Here is a 17,961-nt window from a genome sequence, read left to right as displayed (position 1 = left end):
TTCTTGAAAATACTCCAAAAAATATTTTTCAAGAATTTACTATTTAGTTGTGTTCTAAAAAACCTATGAAAAACATATTTTCTACTAATTTATCACATTTTCCTATCTCCCCAGGATATATATATATATAATAAAGAAAAAAGTAAAATTTTAGATCAAATAAAATCATGATCAAAGACCAACAGTGGCAGCCACTAGCAACGGTGGTTGGCCCCCAGAGATTGGGGACGTTAGTGGTGGGGAAAGGGAGAGGGCAAAGATTTAGTTGGTGAGTTTTGGGTGAAGCGGATAATAGTTTATGATAAATAAGTGTAAACCAATTTATGCAATAAATGCCTTTGGAAAATAAACAAAAATCTACCTTTTTTGGTCAAAAAGAAAATAAACCCAAAAAGTATTTCTCAAAAATCAATTTACAGCATAGCTTACTAAAGTTCTATGGCTCAATTCATGGTAAAATATGCATACTACGAGTGTGCAAGTCTGTAGCCGGCTTTGGATTAGGCCATTTTGAAACAGAGGCGGTCCAACCCGCTAAGTGATCCTAATAAATTCGTCTTTGCAGTTCATTCCTCTTCACGGATTTGATGGCCTAAAGGCATCACAGCTTGATCCCTTGGCTTAGATTCATTTGGCTGCACTTGTAAAGAAGCTACCTTCCAAGTTCCACCCGTTACATTTTGTCAAACACTTTCATTACAATACTTCCAGTCAAATAGCAGAACCATATTAATATCGATTAGATTACAATAACAAAAATGCAACCAAATTGTTTAGTGAAAGCATTGCCAGGGGATTTTCTCTGAATTGGTACATTAAATTGTAATGAACCCAGGTGTAACAACAAAACCCATGAATAAGATCAATGGAGAATCAACAATGACTCCAAAACCACCTCTCTACACAACTATATTTTCAACCCCCTAGTAATAGTCTACTGTAAGAAATACAAAAACTGAATAAATCCTTGGGGTACAATAACTATAATTAAAAACATGAGTAGGGAAATCCATGGAAACACAAAAAGCCAACAACTCATTGACTAGTTATATCACCAAGTTAAAGGCTAATGCAATAGAAGACCACTGGTTGTAAGGCTCATGCACTTTGATTAGAGTTCCACAATAATCTTTTGATTGGAAGTTACACATGCACCCAATGGGCCTTGAACTCACCTAACAACCCCCCCCCCCCCCCAAAAAAAAAAAAAAAAACTTATAAGGGAGAAGGTTTTAGTTGAGCTAGAACTCATTGGCAAAACAATAATAAAATAAGGTTGCCCCAAACTGGAACAAAACTCTAGTGAATGGGAGAAAAAAGGTGAACACGAATATTTATCTTAAAACAATTCATTATGGCTTCAAATTAGCGTAAATGTAGATGTAGAAATAGTGCTCAAACCTGCCAAACGTATCAACTAGCCTCCAAATAAAGACAACTTCTAATTCATTTCAACTAAGCCCCGAATTGCTTGATGGTTTAAACAGCTTTTAACAAAGGCAGAATACAATAAACAAGCCAAAATAAACTCAAAAGCTTGAATCATTCCATAAAGATTCTAATAAGCCAGAAAATTTAAGCCATTCATCAGGTCCATATGATGACACAAAATCCCAAATTGCAGAAGCTTGGCCTTTGTCTCTCATGCATATGATAACCATGCTAGAAAGTGCAACCCTTGCATAAAAAAGTACTCTAGTCTAATCCCTGTTCAGGGGAGGGAAAAAAATTCTTGAGTGCTACAAAATCAAATGCATGAAAAGCAATAAAAAGGAAACACATCATACCATGATATTCAAACTACGGGCACTGAAAATAATGTTCTACTTTCAGATGTGTCAATTGTGGTAATTAGTTTGTAATTACAATAAGATTTTCTAACTAGAATCGGTACAAGGAGCCCAAAGTTGACTCTATATTAATACAAATACATTAAGTTTAATCTAACAAGAAACTAACATAATGGATTACACCAGAAACATGTTCACTGAGTTTAAAATTTTGCCCAGAAAGTAATTCACTATCTCCAGACTAGGAAATACAAGAAAAATACAAAAGGGCTAACCTTAGTAAGAAATATTGAAAACCCCAATGGAATTGTGAGCAGACTATTGACGGTACCTGCCAAAAGATCACCAAAAAAAAAAAATTCAGTCAAATTTCAATCAAAAACTTAGTCCCATGAAACTAATAATAAGAATCAACAATATAGAAGTGAAAAAAGCAAAATAGAAAACATAGATAGCATTATGTTGCAACAATGCCTCACATATTACAATCTACAATGAAAAACGACTTCTAAATATGTCAATTGTTTAAATGGCATGCTCTATATCTCTCTCTCCAAGTCAAAGAGAAAAGAAAAGTAGCAAAGTCATACATTTTTGAAGCGTAATTTCTTCAAAGCAAAGAAATAGCTCAAGCAAAACACCAAACCTTAATTAAATAAATCCAATCCCAAAACAAATTGACTAACCCAAGAATTCATCCCATCCTTCTCTGTTGAACCTTGTTACAATGGCCATTGTTGTTGTTCAAGGAAGTCAGTGGTTGCTGGGGAGGTTAGTGGCATTTTTTGGTCACTCGTTTGTTGCCTTGCCCTGTATCTATTGAATTTGCAAATCACTCTTGGAAGTTCATCCTAGAGTCTGCTATCCAAACCCTTATTATGAATTAGAGAGAGAAGAAAGAAAAGATAAAAAAGTGTTTTTTTTTTTTTTTTAAGATTAAAAAAATAGAGGAAAGAAGAGGTTAATGACTCCCTTCCAGTTCAGCAACTGAAAATTTGTTTTATAAAATGTATGATTAGAATGTCATCAAGTTCAGTTTTTTTCCTATAATATTTCTTCTTTAGCTGCTAATGAACTCTTAGGTGCATAGCATATTCGAAATTCACCAATGATTGTCTATCACAACACAACTCTCTTTTGGGAGTGAATTTTGTAGTCTTTTACAAAACATAATGGAAGCAAGTATGCAATGATATACAATACAAATTAGATGAATTTCTTCCATGGTCTATCCCAGTCACTGATTTTCAACAAGAGAGTACAAAAGAAAAAAGTTTAAAAAGAATTTAAAACAAAATTTTATTATGCTTTAATTTAAAACTATTGTTTTTATTAAAATGCTATCACATGCACCACACATGATAGCCTTTTCCATCTACTTAACTAAACTAAACTCTAACAGGAGCACCAATTTAGCCATCTCTCTTAAGTTTAGAGATTACAAATTTCAAACTAAAACAATAAGGGGTCAGTTTATTTTGGATCCAAAGTTCAAGGGTGTTTTTGTATTTGACCCTAGCATTGAGGCACGTTGGCCTTCATGTGTTGTCTTCTCTCTTCACTTCTTCCTTGTGGTACAACTCATACAACCCTTGGAAACCATATCATCCTCTCTTTTCCTTGTTCCATGCAACCCCTAAATCAAGGGCTTCATTTCACCTATCAAAACTCTAAACCCCACCTACTACCAAGTAACCATCAAATCACCCATCAAACCACCTTTTAATTGCTACCAAAACCCCTTCTTCAAGAATTAGTCCAAAGCTTGGTGTTGTTTCCAAGCAACAACTAGGTGTGATGAGACCTAAATGTTGCTTCCGCCACCCCACCCTTACCACTGCTGCCGCATTTACATCCATTCCCAAACCTATAGCATCCAACTTATCTACACACTATACCATACCCATCCAGTTATCGATCCAACCCCAAGCAAACATTAGAACTCCATACCAACAAATTGATGCAAAAAAAATTAGAACTCTATACCAATTGATGCAGCTTTCATAGCATTTATCAGAACAGAGAATTACTTCACCTGTAAGGTGGAAAACTCAACCCATATGGTGGAGTGCGTTGAAGATATGCAAAACTGCATCCAAAACAATCCCAATACCCATGCAAATCACGAATCACCGCGTCAATAATCGCAGCAGAAACCCCAGGAAAGATAATATCGAGCCCCGAATCAACATCTTCGTGCAAAATTCCCCCCTAAAAAAACCATGTCATTGTCATATTATACTAATTGAAAAATAAAACATTATAAGTGGTAAAGAAAGACATACCGGAAAATGTTCGTGAACATTTCTGATGTACAGGGGCAGAGCATAGCAATTGTTTCCGAAAGAATATAGTTTTCTAGAATTACCTCTGTGGTACAACACACGTTTCCAAACATTACGTTGATAAACATCATGATCATCATGATCTCTATCAATTCTTAACCACCACTGGCAGAATCCATATCTTGAAAGTGTAAAACGATCTCTGAATATTTTTGGATTTTGATTATACAAATCCTTGATCATGCGAATGAGTTTGCACCTATCAGAAGAATTGAAAAAGATAGGATGGTACAACTGGCATACAAAATAATTTTTTATGCCTTCAGGATGGATGAAAATTTTAGAAAAAAATAGGCGAAAAGAAGATGATAATATGGTACGGTAGTTCTCTGGAAAACATGTCCGGACTACCGCGGCCACCATCCAGCGAAAGTGGATGATGTCATTCTCTCGACCACCAAATGCTTCTCCAGCGTTTTCTTCTTCAGCGGAGGGTATATGGGTGACACTCAAATCGCCTAGAATGCGAATATTGCGAAGCAAATTACCGGAAAATTTTGACTCCTCATGAAAACTAAGGAGGATCTTTACTATTCCTATAAACAGTTTACTACCCTCTAACCCGAAGCTTATAACTTCGCCCCCGTCGAATTTCCACCACAATGCTTCATCGTAATCGTTTCCCAGCAATTGAGCTAGGAATTCAAGAAAGGTCTGTAAAAAAAAATGTAATTAATCGATTTTCAGAATAAGTTGGAAATAAGCAACTAAAAGAAAACATTAAATTACCCATCCTTGATCTACCACTATCTCAGCCTCTCGAAAAGCAGGAGGAACCTCTTCCCCGAACTCCAATATTTCTAACACTTCAGGAATAATTGAAAAGCCATCAAACGGATAGGCATTCTGTGGCTGATCCATCGCCGGAGACTGAAGAGAGAGATGGTGGCGGATCGTCAGAAGAAGAGTTAGGGTTTTGTTTAAATATTACGAGGTAGACAGAGCTAGGGTTTTGTTTAAATATTAGGATAAATTACACACACAAGTATAAGGTCGGGTGTGGGGCAAAGTGGACTTCAAGTCTGGACTTCAACACTTTCAGTATGGACACACACACAAACACACACACACACACACATATATATATATATATATATATATATATATACACACTTAAATTAAGCTAAAATAAAATTTATATTTTTTTTTTTTGAGAAACAAACATACACACAAGAGAAAGGGAGAAACAAACGTACACACACAAGAGAGAGGGAAAGGGGTTCTAACACAAAGACATATCACAACTCCACTCAAAAGCCATGGTAAAAATTAATGGTTTAGCGACTAGTTATTATTATTATTGTGCTGAAGTACTTGTAGAAGTACCCTCAATTTTAACTTTTAAATCAGAAAGCATTTTTTCAACAATTTCAAGAGTCTTGTACTGAGAAGTTTTAAACATAACGTTTTTTCTTTGATTGGGTAAATCAATCAAAGGTTTCTCAGTTTTAACAGGAACAAATTTTTCAAAAGCAGAAACAGATTTTTCAACAATTTTTTCTTCAATACGGTCAAGCTGTTGACCAATAATATGCAAAGATTGATTAGTAAAATTGTTTTGTTCAATAAGGCTAACAATAGGAGTTTGATCATTAGCAATTTTGAAAGGAGAGGCCTTCACTTCCTCTTTTGTCACTTCATCTTTCTTAGTAGTTATCAAAATTGAATCAAGAGGAGGATGACTAGACCTAATAATGGTTTTATCAATCTTAACAAAATTTGATTTCTTTATCACATTTAGATGTTGTTTTGAAACCGCATTTTTTGAAACATAATGGTTTTCAAGAAAATCAAAAAACAAAATGCCCATTTTCTTTTAACATGGTCTTTTTCAAACTGAACAAAATTATTTTAGAAATATTTTCTCTTGGTTTTGTTTGTTGCAAGCATAAACTCATTGTACAAAGAATCCCAATCAATTTCAAAATCATCATTTAAAACAGTCAAAACTCTTAATTAATTTTGGTAAACAAGAGGATTTTCAATAGGAGAATCAAAATCAGATGGAGTAACAGAAACAGTGTCTTCCTCATCTTCATTAGCAGTTTTACTAAATGGAGTGGAAGTTTCAGGTTTAGTTGAATAATAAACAGAGCTAATTTGGGATTTATCACTTGAAATACCTTTTAGCTTTAAATCAGAGGATGTTTCCAAATTCTTTTTCAAAAATTCATTGATCTCTCGATCTCTTTTTGAAATACTTTCAGATCCAGCAAAGGAATGTCTTCCTTCGTTGATCCTCAAAGGTGGATTGTTTTGAAAACTTATTTTAACAGTACCATCAAGATATTGTTGAATATGAGTAAGATCAAGTTCATCAAAAATGGGTTTAGCAGGAGGGGTTTCTTGTTCTAACAACCAATCATTAGGAAGTTTAACATCTTGCCATTGAATCATTTTTGGAACTTGAATTTTAGCATCAGGAGTTGAACATTGAATTAACATGGTTTTACCTGAAGGTTCTCTAGGAATCATAGCACAAGGATTCATTTGAGTACCCATTAGTTTATAATAAATGCGGTAGATCAAAGCAAAAGGCTTACTACCTTCTTCCATGTGATAACCAGATGAAGCAATATTCAATGTCAATGCTTTAACAATATTAGGATCATCCAAAGCAAGAGTAAGATCAGGATAACAGTTAAAATAAACAGGACCATCATACATAGAAGCAGTGATCATACCAAGAATGCTATCTTTAAAAATCTTAAATCTAGCATCTCTTAAACACATGAGAACAGAAGCATTAATACCCTTTCGGGTAAGCGGTTTAATAGCAACTTGAACCATACCAATATGCAAATAATAGAATTTTTTAGCAGCAAGGAAGTCATTAATATTCTTTTTAGTAAACAAGCAGCATTTTTCATGAATTCTCGAAATAGAGAAAATTTGTTCAACAGTTCTAGCTTTGTAAGCAGAATGAAAAGCACTTTCAACAAAACTAGTTTTATAAATAGTTTTAGTATCAACTTTAGGAATAGTCCATTTACGAAAATCAGGGATCAACTCATTATCATCAATAGTGTGATCTTCTTCATTTACAATATCAGGAGGACAACTAGTCCTGGAGCTGATAGAGGAGTTAGTTCTCCACAACTTATCCATACTAGCCTAGGTTCAACACTCAGTTATCATGTTTTTCTCACAACCGTTGCATTTCGTAACACATACCCTAACCAACCGTATACCTCTCATGCCCTACACGCCCTCTCTTGGCTCAAACGGGCCTTACAGATAGGTTCTAGGACTTCACTTTACGACTAGGGTAGCGCCAACGATGGTATGAAGGGAACACAACAACGGAATATCAAGCGTTCGGGTAGACACGGACAAGAGACAAAGAACACAACCACACTACCATCGGCCAGAAAAGAGTGGCTCTGATACCACAAAGGGGGAAGGGGACGCACTGCTGAAGAGGATGAGATGGAAGCACAGTAATATTGTAGTAAAAATAAAGTACGTAACTTGAAAGTAAATAACTTGAAAGTAAGAACAACAAATATCTTGAAAATAAGCACAGTAATAAGGCGGTAGAACCAGCCAAGCAGTATATATCAAAATAATTCAAAGTAAATAAGAACAATAGTTCAAAATAAATGAAAGAAATTTAGAACCATCTGGTATGGCAGTAATCCGTCCAAGGTGGTGGTAGCAACAAGTAAAGTAATGAACATAGAACTGAAAATACCTCTTATTGAAAGTAGGATAAACACTTACAGTAGTAGTAGTGAATACAAGATCTCAACAGTTACAGGTTAACAGTTACAAAACTTGAACTAGTCCTAGTTACAAGGTTTGTAGGATTACAAGGCTTGTAGTGAACAAAGGTGAACAAGGTTGTAGTAGTAGTAGTAAAAGAAGCAAGGTGGGTTCTCTCTTTAAGAAGGCTAGTTCTAAGGGAAGAGAAATCATAACTAAAATTTTGCTTAGAAAAACCCTCAAAACATAAGGGACAACCCCCCTTAAATAGGCAAAATTCGGAGTGAACAGTGTCATGAACAGTGACAGGTGAATAGTGACAGGTGAATAGTGACTGAATAGTAAAAAATGGAATTTTTCCTCTTTTTTGACCCAATCTTGTGAGGAATCCTACAAGATTATGGGAATCCTCCGTAGTGATCAGCAATAGCCCATAAGTGTAGGAACAAGGCCTCATTATTGGTGTCTTTTAAAGACAAAAGAAGCCAATAAGAAAGAAGCCAACAAAAGGAACTAATAGGCATGCATTTTGTTGTCTTCACGTGAACATTAATCTTTGGGATCCTTTGGAAGCATCATTATAGTGGAAAACCAACTTCTAGCAGTAGTAAATATTGGAGCATTGGCCATTGTGCAGGCTAGACAAATAAGAGAATCAAAATCTTCCGCAAAATCTGGAGTATTATGAATCAGTACCCCATTTTCCGCAACATATTTGTGAAGGACAATAAAATATCTTGGCTGTTGTGCAAGCCAGACAAATAAAGTAACACCAATCTTGAAATGGTAGTGACCTCATCAATCAGTAGAGGGAGCATCGGAGGGATAACCATCAAAAGGATCAAAAGGACCTTGTGGAGAATCACATACATGCTCATGGTAAATAGCATACTTATTACAGAATCCGCAATATAAAATTTGCTCAAACTTTGGAGTTTTTCCTGGGATAAGAAGACTCTTTAAATTAGGATGATCTTTTGTTTGTAGGTGAACAAAGGCATCAGCATAGGGTTTGGGACCAAAAACAACAATTCTATCTGTGCTTTCTATGAAATGATAATTTTTCCATAGATCATGAGCAACTTCACGAATTTGATTATTAAAATAATTTCTCCAGCAATTTGCAAGACCAAAAGGATCTTTAAAGGACAATTAAGAATTTCCCTTGAACCATGGCCCTTGGTGAGTATAACCATTAATGAGAATGAGATGCTTTGAGGGGTTAACATTCATCCAGTTATTTCTTTCCCATTTTGGCAGAGTGCTCCAGCATCTAATAGTAACAAAAGGTCTAGTGGAAGAGTTTTCAAACCCTTTAATGGCATTCTGAATGATCTGTGGAAGTTGACTGGTCTGTTTATAGCTTGTTAACTTTACGAATCTAACAAAGCCGTATTCAAACATTTGGGAAAGCTAGCTAGAAATAGGATCATCGTCATCACTATCATCTGAATCTTCATCAGTGAAATATGAACCTTCATCAAAATTAATAAGGAGACCAGGAAATGGATGTTTCTTTTCATATACTCTGAGACTGCTCCCCAAGTGATCTTCCCATTCAAGCTGAATAAAGACATTATCACCTTCGTCTATTTCATTAGGATCAGGAATAGTGGCAATAACAAGTTTTCTGAAATACGTAGACCATAGGTCAAAAGACCTAAACATAGCCTTGCAATCCAGAATACGAGATTGTAAATTTGAAGGCAAGTTGGCAACAGCACTTCTTAGCATGGATTGGATCTTAAGACTCAGTTTAGCATAATCAGTGCCCATTATGGTCTTTTTATCCATCGAATGGATTTCTTCTTTGCCAAAGAGTTGACCAGTGTAGGCTTTAAGACGGCTCACAAGAGCCTCATTTTTTGAAACAAGGTTATTTTCTGAAACAAAGTCAATATTTGAAGCAAGGTCATTTTCTGGAATAAGGTTACCATAATGGCTCATATAAATCTCGTTTTGAGCAGTAAGGTTAACAAGGTGGATTTCAAGGGCTCTAAGGGTTTTGTGAAAAACATTACTATGGTTTTTGGTAAAAGCAAACTGAAGGTTATCAAGAATGAATTTAATAGAATCTGGTAATTCTGAATAGGTTCCATTGTGGAATTGTAGATTTTTTGACAAAACTTCCTGTAAAGCAATTAATATATCACCATTAGAGTATGTCACCTCTACCGAGACATCTCCTTGAAGGGATGTTGATCCACTGGGTTTTACACCAGAAGATGCGCCTTCATGCATTTTAAAAGGTTGTCCGCTGGGAACCCTTTGGTTTGAGAGTAGTTCTGTGCGGGAGCTTTTCCCTTGTTTTTCGTTTCCATAATAATCCATTTACTAGTGGTATAGATGTGAATATTATTATTATCCCACTTATTAGTGGTATTTATCCACGCATCATTGTCCGATTCCTGCAAAGAATCATTGATAATGTTAGGATAATGGATAGTATTTAACATTTTGGTATTGTGAAAATTACCTTTAAAATCATCAGAGAAATATTGGTAAGAATTCATCATTAGTTCTTGAACAAGTTCATTCATGGGAGAGTCTTTCTTATGAGACAGATTATCAATATCAATTTCAAACTTTGAAGCAAATTTGAATTTTACTTTCTGTCCAAATCGATCAGTAGTAATTCCATCATGTTCAACAAGAAAGGGATACAAAGCATTAATAAATGGCAGACCAAGAATCACTTTATCAGTCATATTTTTGACAAGAACAGAAGGAATCTTGAAACAAACATTATCATGGCACACTTGAGCATTATTCAATTCATACTTAATTTTCATTTGAGAACCATTAGCAGAAACCAATCTTTCAGTAGATTTCTCAAAATATTTTGAGGGAATTAATCCTTCTTGGATACAGTTCATATCTGCACCAGAATCAATCATAGCAATAACAGTGAAATGATAATCAGGAGAGACAACAATTTTAACTTTTGTAAACCATTTTGGAGGAAATAATTTATTAACAAAAGTAAGTTGGGGATCAGTGAAAGTATCAAGAGTACCTTTATCAGAAAGAAGAGCCTGTTGACTGAAATCATCTCCATCACTGTGCTCATTTTGTTTGTTATTGAATTTATTAAGATCTTTATCAAGTTTTAGCATTGTCAATTCTTGTTTGAGATTATGGTTATCACTTTTCATGCTTTTAAATTCATGTTTTAATTCATTTATCTCTTGTTTAACAATATGAATTTCATTTTGGAGATCATTAACAGTTAGTTCTTTAGATTTCTTTTTATTAAATCTTTCCAAAGTTTCTTCAAAACTTATGGTTGATTTTGGTTTTTTACCAATTTCATCTCTTATCAAGTTTTTCTTAAACCTATCCAAATATTCTTTCTGAAGTTCAGGGTTTTGAATTTGATTTATTAGCTGAATTATTAATTTTTCATCTTCTTCACTCTTGGTGAGAGCATTAATAACATTGCAACAGGAATCTCTACAACCAATTTTAATATTAGGAGAATCAGAAGAATCATCAGCAGATTGATAGCAAGAATCAAATGAAGAAGAAAAATCATCTTCCAAAGAATCAGACGAGGTGTTTGATTCAAGGATTCTGAATAATTCTTCTTGCACATTATCATCAATGTTTAACATGTTGAACTTGTTTTTCAACTTACCAGGTTTTTCTTTACAGTTTTTACTAAAGTGTCCATGTTTACCACAGTTAAAGCACTTACCTTTACCCAATCTTTGTTTAACATGTTTTTTAGAAACATTTTTCTTCTTATCATAGAAATCATTAGGTTTAACAAAGTTATTTCTGTATTTTTTTATATTTTTTATATTTTTTATGGCTTTTATCATGTTTTTTACTTTTTTGCCTAGAAGGGGCAATAGGAGGCAAACCATATTGTTCACAAAAATTTCTCATTTCATATTTAGCTTTTCTTTTATTCTTTAATTGGTGTTTTAACAATTTTTCATCATTACACATATTGATACCAAGTTTTTTAATAGTACTAAAAATATCACCATAGGTTAAATTATCATAGTCAATAGAATCATTTTTACCCATTAATTCTTGTTTTACCTTATGAGCAAAGATAGGAGGCAGACCGTCAATAAACTTTTCTTTCCAATAAAGCCTATGGCAATCTATCCGGAGCATCACTCTGAAAGTAAAAACATCTTGATACCATCTGTAATCAGACATAGTTGGACAACTCAAATTATTCAAATAATCAGAAACACGTGATGAAATATTGGATGGAGTACCAACAAAATGTTTGAGGATAGTATAAATCAAGGTATTAACGCCATCAGGAATACCACGACCAATACTTTCATCAAAAATAGGCAAACCTTCATCATTCTTTTTAACAGCGTGTTTAATAGACTCTTTGGATTCTTCAGTGATGTATGAATCCCACCATCTACGAAAAGTACCAGAAAAACCAGTAAGAAGCAAGTTAACAATTTCAGGTTGATCAAGATCATGGTTATTTTGATAAGCAATACCAACCATAGACATGTGACTCATTTTATTAATGATTTCTTATTCAGACAAACCATCAATATTCAATTCATAAAGCTTATCAGCAGAAACAGAAAACTGTGTTTGAAAACATCTCTCTTCAAATTGCATATCAGGAGGAGTAGGTTTTGAATACCAGTTTTTAGTAAAAGACATGGGTTTGGGGTTTCCAACAAATCTTTTAATTTCTGGGAAATCATCATCAAAGATTCTTTTTGCAGAAACAGAAGAAACAGTATCAGAATCTGTATTTTCTTCAGAAAATAATTTCTTTTTTAAAAATAGTTTGAGCAGTTGGAGTACTTGTAGAAGTACCCTCAGTTTTAACCTTTAAATTAGAAAGCATTTTGTCAACAATTTCAAGAGTCTTGGACTGAGAAGTTTTAAACATAACTTTTTCTCTTTGACTGGGTAAATCAATCAAAGGTTTCTCAGTTTTAACAGGAACAGATTTTTCAGAAACAGAAACAGATTTTTCAACAAATTTTTCTTCAATACGGTCAAGCTGTTGACCAATAATATACAAAGATTGATTAGTAAAATTGTTTTGTTCAATAAGGCTAACAATAGGAGTTTGATCATCAGCAATTTTGAAAGGAGAGGTCTTCACTTCCTCTTTTGTCACTTCATCTTTCTTAGTAGTTATCAAAATTGAATTAAGAGGAGGATGACTAGACCTAATAATGGTTTTATCAATCTTAACAAAATTTGATTTCTTTATCACATATAAATGTTGTTTTGAAACCTCATTATTTGGAACATAATGGTTTTCAAGAATATCAAAAAACAAAATATGTTTTTTCAATTGATTCATCATTTCCAACCATTTCCTTTTAACACGGTCTTTATCAGACTGAGCAAAATTATTTTAGAAATATTTTCTCTTGGTTTTGTTTGTTGCAAGCATAAACTCATTGTACAAAGAATCCCAATCAATTTCAAAATCATCATTTAAAACAGTCAAAACTCTTAATTGATTTTGGTAAACAGGAGGATTTTCAATAGGAGAATCAAAATCAGATGGAGTAACAGAAACAGTGTCTTCCTCATCTTCATTAGCAGTTTTACTAAATGGAGTGGAAGTTTCAGGTTTAGTTGAATAGTAAACAGAGCTAATTTGGGATTTATCACTTGAAATACCTTTTAGCTTTAAATCAGAGGATGTTTCCAAATTCTTTTTCAAAAATTCATTGATCTCGCGATCTCTTTTTGAAATACTTTCAGATCCAGCAAAGGAATGTCTTCCTTCGTTGATTCTCAAAGGTGGATTGTTTTGAAAACTTATTTTAACAGTACCATCAAGATATTGTTGAATATGGGTGAGATCAAGCTCATCAAAAATGGGTTTAGCAGGAGGGGTTTCTTGTTCTAACAACCAATCATTAGGAAGTTTAACATCTTGCCATTGAATCATTTTTGGAACTTGGATTTTAGCATCAGGAGATGAACATTGAATTAACATGGTTTTACCTGAAGGTTCTCTAGGAATCATAGCACAAGGATTCATTTGAGTACCCATTAGTTTATAATAAATGCGGTAGATCAAAGCAAAAGGCTTACTACCCTCTTCCATGTGATAACCAGATGAAGCAATATTCAATGTCAAAGCTTTAACAATATTAGGATCATCCAAAGTAAGAGTAAGATCAGGATAACAGTTAAAATAAACAGGACCATCATACATAGATGCTGTGATCATACCAAGAATGCTATCTTTAAAAATCTTAAATCTAGCATCTCTTAAACACATGAGAATAGAAGCATTAATACCCTTTCGGGTAAGCGGTTTAATAGCAACTTGAACTATACCAATATGCAAATAATAGAATTTTTTAGCAGCAAGGAAGTCATTAATATTCTTTTTAGTGAATAAACAACATTTTTCATGAACTCTCGAAATAGAGAAAATTTGTTCAACAGTTCTAGCTTTGTAAGCAGAATGAAAAGCACTTTCAAAAAAACTAGTTTTATAAATAGTTTTAGTATCAACTTTAGGAATAGTCCATTTACGAAAATCAGGGATCAACTCATTATCATCAATAGTGTGATCTTCTTCATTTACAATATCAGGAGGACAACTAGTCCTGGAGCTGATAGAGGAGTTAGTTCTCCACAACTTATCCATACTAGCCTAGGTTCAACACTCAGTTATCATGTTTTTCTCACAACCGTTGCACTTCGTAACACATACCCTAACCAACCTTATACCTCTCATGCCCTACACGCCCTCTCTTGGCTCAAACGGGCCTTACAGCTAGGTTCTAGGACTTCACTTTACGACTAGGGTGGCGCCAACGACGGTATGAAAGGAACACAACAACGGAATATCAAGCATTCGGGTAGACATGGACAAGAGACAAAGAACACAACCACACTACCACCGGCAGAAAAGAGTGGCTCTAATAATAATAACTAGTCGCTAAACCGTGCAACGCACGGGAAAACTATTGAAAATAAGATTTTAAAAAGAAAATTTTATTAATTTTAGTTTATATCGAATATTTATTTATGGTAGTTTAAAATATTATTTCAAATCTTCATTTCATTTTATTTTAGTTGGAATAACTTATATAATTAAATGAAATGCTTATAAATAAGAGATGCAATTAATAATATACTATATATAGCTAGTGATTATTCAAGATATCATTCAAATATGACAATTTTTTGGTTTTAAAAAAAGAACAATATTAATGCATTTAAACACAAAATACTATATTGTCCAATAGATATTACAACTTAAAAACTAAAACATGAGTAGTGATTTTTGATGGATTGGGGTAATAACACAACTTTTAATAGAAAAAAAATTTTGATTTAAAATTTTTTGGAGTATCACTACAGTAAAAATGCCGAAAAGAAGCAAGAAATTCCAATGAAAAATGCTACAAATACATTTGGGTCTTTTTTTTTTCTTTTTTTTTTTTTCAATGAGCAGGTACATTACTGTTTAGCGGAGTCTTAATACGTGGGGGATGCTCCTCCATCCAATACATCATTGTCTAGCAAACCCAGCCAGTTCTTTGCTTCAAATGCTATATTCTCTGTTGGTCCGTTTGTTCAAGGAAAGCCACAAGAGAAAAATATATTCCTAATAGAAGAACCAACTACCAAGTAGTCTAACATCATTAAGGATGTGGCCAATACTCAAATTGGTAGGTCCAGCTGACTTTACTTCATCTACTGGACTATTAAATTCACACTCTATCTCTATTGCTTGAAGCCCTAAATCCATAGAGGCCATGTACACCCTTCAACAGGCTATCTAGACTGATTATTTCTCTAAGCTTCCATATATTCCACAGCAAGTGTACAGGTTGTTTGCACCAAATCCACTACTAACTTCAAAGTTTCATCCACATGCCTTTGGTTTCGATTTGACCATAATAGCCAACCTCCACCTCAACTAATACAATCAATTGGATTGGTTAAAACAATTATCAAATACTGGGAATATAAAAATACAAGCAACTGGATTGGTTAAAACAATATCTCACATACTGGGAATATAAAAATACAAAACTTGGTATTGTGTATATGATACCATTGAAAGATTTAAATATCATTGCAGGCTTCCTGAATTCCACCCATCACAAAAGCCACGGCTTACATCAAATTGGCCTTTGAAATCTTGATCTCCTTCATTCCATAGGCTATCATATAATAAGACCCAAAGATTATAATAATTTATAAAAAGGGAAAACCAATGTAAATGAAGACGACAGTAACACTATATATCAAACCAAAACAAACCCAAAATTGAAATCAAATAGAAGAATCCCAGGAAACAAAAATCCAATAAAAATTGCATAACCAAAAAAAGGGAAAAAGAAAATCCAAACCAATGTAAAATGAAGATGAGAAAAACACTATATATCAACTAAAACAAACCCAGAATTAAAACCAAATAGAAGAATCCCAAGAAACCAAAAATCCAATAAAAATTGCATAAAAAAAAAGGGAAAAAGAAAATCTAATTACAAAAATTCCGTGATTCTTCTTTGCCATAGATTTGACAACAAAGTAAGAAGAAGAAAACGTGGAAATCTGCAAAGAAAAAAAAAACAAAAACAAAAAACTTAAATCCAGTGCAACCCACAACCACAAACCAACAAAATTCCATGAAAACAAAAACAAAAAAACTTAAATCCAGAGCAACCCACAAATACAAACTAACAAAATTCCATGAACAATTGAAGCGGATAGAGAGAGAGCAATATATAGAAATTAAGGAGAGTAAAAAACATGTTTTAATTACCTCAAAATAAAACATGATGGGCTGGATTGAGCGACGATGGAGAGACAAAGAGAAATCAATGCAGTGGCGGGGATCCATGGTGGTGGCGGCGGCAGGAGGATCGAGTTTTGACGTGCCAGCGTATATTAGAAAACAGAGAGGTTGTGGGGTTTAGACGTGAAGGCTGAAGAGGGAGTTGTAACTTGGATTAGGGTTCTAAATTGACAATTCTAATATAATAATAAAACATTAAGAAGAATTTAAAAAAAAAAAAAAAAAAAGAGGTGACGTCAGACGTGAAAGCTGGGGGGGGGATTAAATGGATAAATTCTAATATAATAAAACATCAAAAAGAATTAAAAAAAAAAAAAAAGGTGATGTGGAAATTGTGGAGCTAGCAGAGGCTTCGGTTATATTATATATATATATATATAGATAATAACTAATTGCTAACCATGCAATGCACGGAATAAAATCTTATGAAAGTATAGTTATACATATATTAGTTAAAAATGAATAAAAATCATATTTATTATATGAAATAAAGATACAAAAAAAAAAAAAAAAAAAAAACACCAAATTTTATGTGTGTGTGTGTGTGTATATATAAAGATGAAACAAAGGTGCACTATTTATATTTCTATCATATTTAAAGTTTTATAAAATATGGAACAACAAAATAAAACAACAATATTGACAAAAAGAAATTTCTAAGTTTCTCCGAGGCTTTTAGGGAAAAAAACCGCAAATAAAGTAATATAAAAATAACATTTTATAACACAAAGTATTCATCCAAAAAAACAAAGATGTAGATGAGAATAAAAAATCAAGATATTTTAGTGACATCCATTACCTCTTAGCTTCTTTTTAGCATTTACTCCATCTATAAAAACTCTAGCATCTTGTAAAAACAAAAGGATAGAAATGGTAGAGAGAGTTAACCGCATAGAAGGTTTTAGTGTAGTATTGTATATATAGTAGTAGGTTAGTTTGGTTTAAAACTCTACACGTTGTTGAGTAGTAATTGATTTAAAACTCTTCAGTTCGCTGAGTAGTGGTCAATTCAAAACTCTTATTTTGACATAATTAATTAATAAATTAATAAAACAATAATGAGTAAAATTGTGGGACAACCAAAATAGTCAAACTTCTTTAGTTTGGTTTAAAATTCACCATGTTATTGAGTAATAGTTGGTCTAAGTAGTAGTCAGTTTGAAACTCTATGTCGTTGAGTAATAGTTGATTTAAAACTCTTTAGTGTGAAGAGTAGTAATCGATTTAATAAATAAAAATGATGTTTAACATTGTGGGACTACCAAAACGTATGTTTTCTAAAACCTAGAATAAATTAATAAAAGCCATCAAGTGTTCTCTTCGTATGGAGATGTGT

The 17,961-nt window shown here is 33.4% G+C and overlaps 1 protein-coding gene across 7 annotated transcripts; it reads right to left on the bottom strand.

Moving 5' to 3' along the window:
- Positions 1-399: 399 nt before the first annotated feature.
- LOC115969271 lies at positions 400-5,148 on the bottom strand. Of its 7 annotated transcripts, none has more exons than XR_004086917.1 (6): positions 4,865-5,147; positions 4,076-4,789; positions 3,826-4,001; positions 2,477-2,600; positions 2,066-2,121; positions 400-656 (listed from the first exon to the last, which is right to left on the bottom strand). XR_004086917.1 is itself a non-coding variant. In XM_031088886.1 (5 exons), exons 1-4 carry the CDS (start codon positions 4,994-4,996, stop codon positions 2,109-2,111), a joined length of 1,035 nt encoding a protein of 344 aa, XP_030944746.1. In that variant the 5' UTR covers positions 4,997-5,146; the 3' UTR covers positions 402-656; positions 2,066-2,108. The 7 variants fall into 7 exon arrangements, 5 of the variants coding, with proteins under 5 accessions (XP_030944746.1, XP_030944747.1, XP_030944745.1 ...); XR_004086918.1 differs by lacking the exon at positions 400-656 and adding an exon at positions 1,419-1,707; XM_031088886.1 differs by lacking the exon at positions 2,477-2,600 and having other exon boundaries at positions 402-656; positions 4,865-5,146.
- Positions 5,149-17,961: the final 12,813 nt, after the last annotated feature.

Source organism: Quercus lobata, chromosome 11, assembly GCF_001633185.2.
Source record: "Quercus lobata isolate SW786 chromosome 11, ValleyOak3.0 Primary Assembly, whole genome shotgun sequence".
Taxonomy (NCBI): domain Eukaryota; kingdom Viridiplantae; phylum Streptophyta; class Magnoliopsida; order Fagales; family Fagaceae; genus Quercus; species Quercus lobata.
This window is presented reverse-complemented; position numbering and strand designations above follow the sequence as displayed.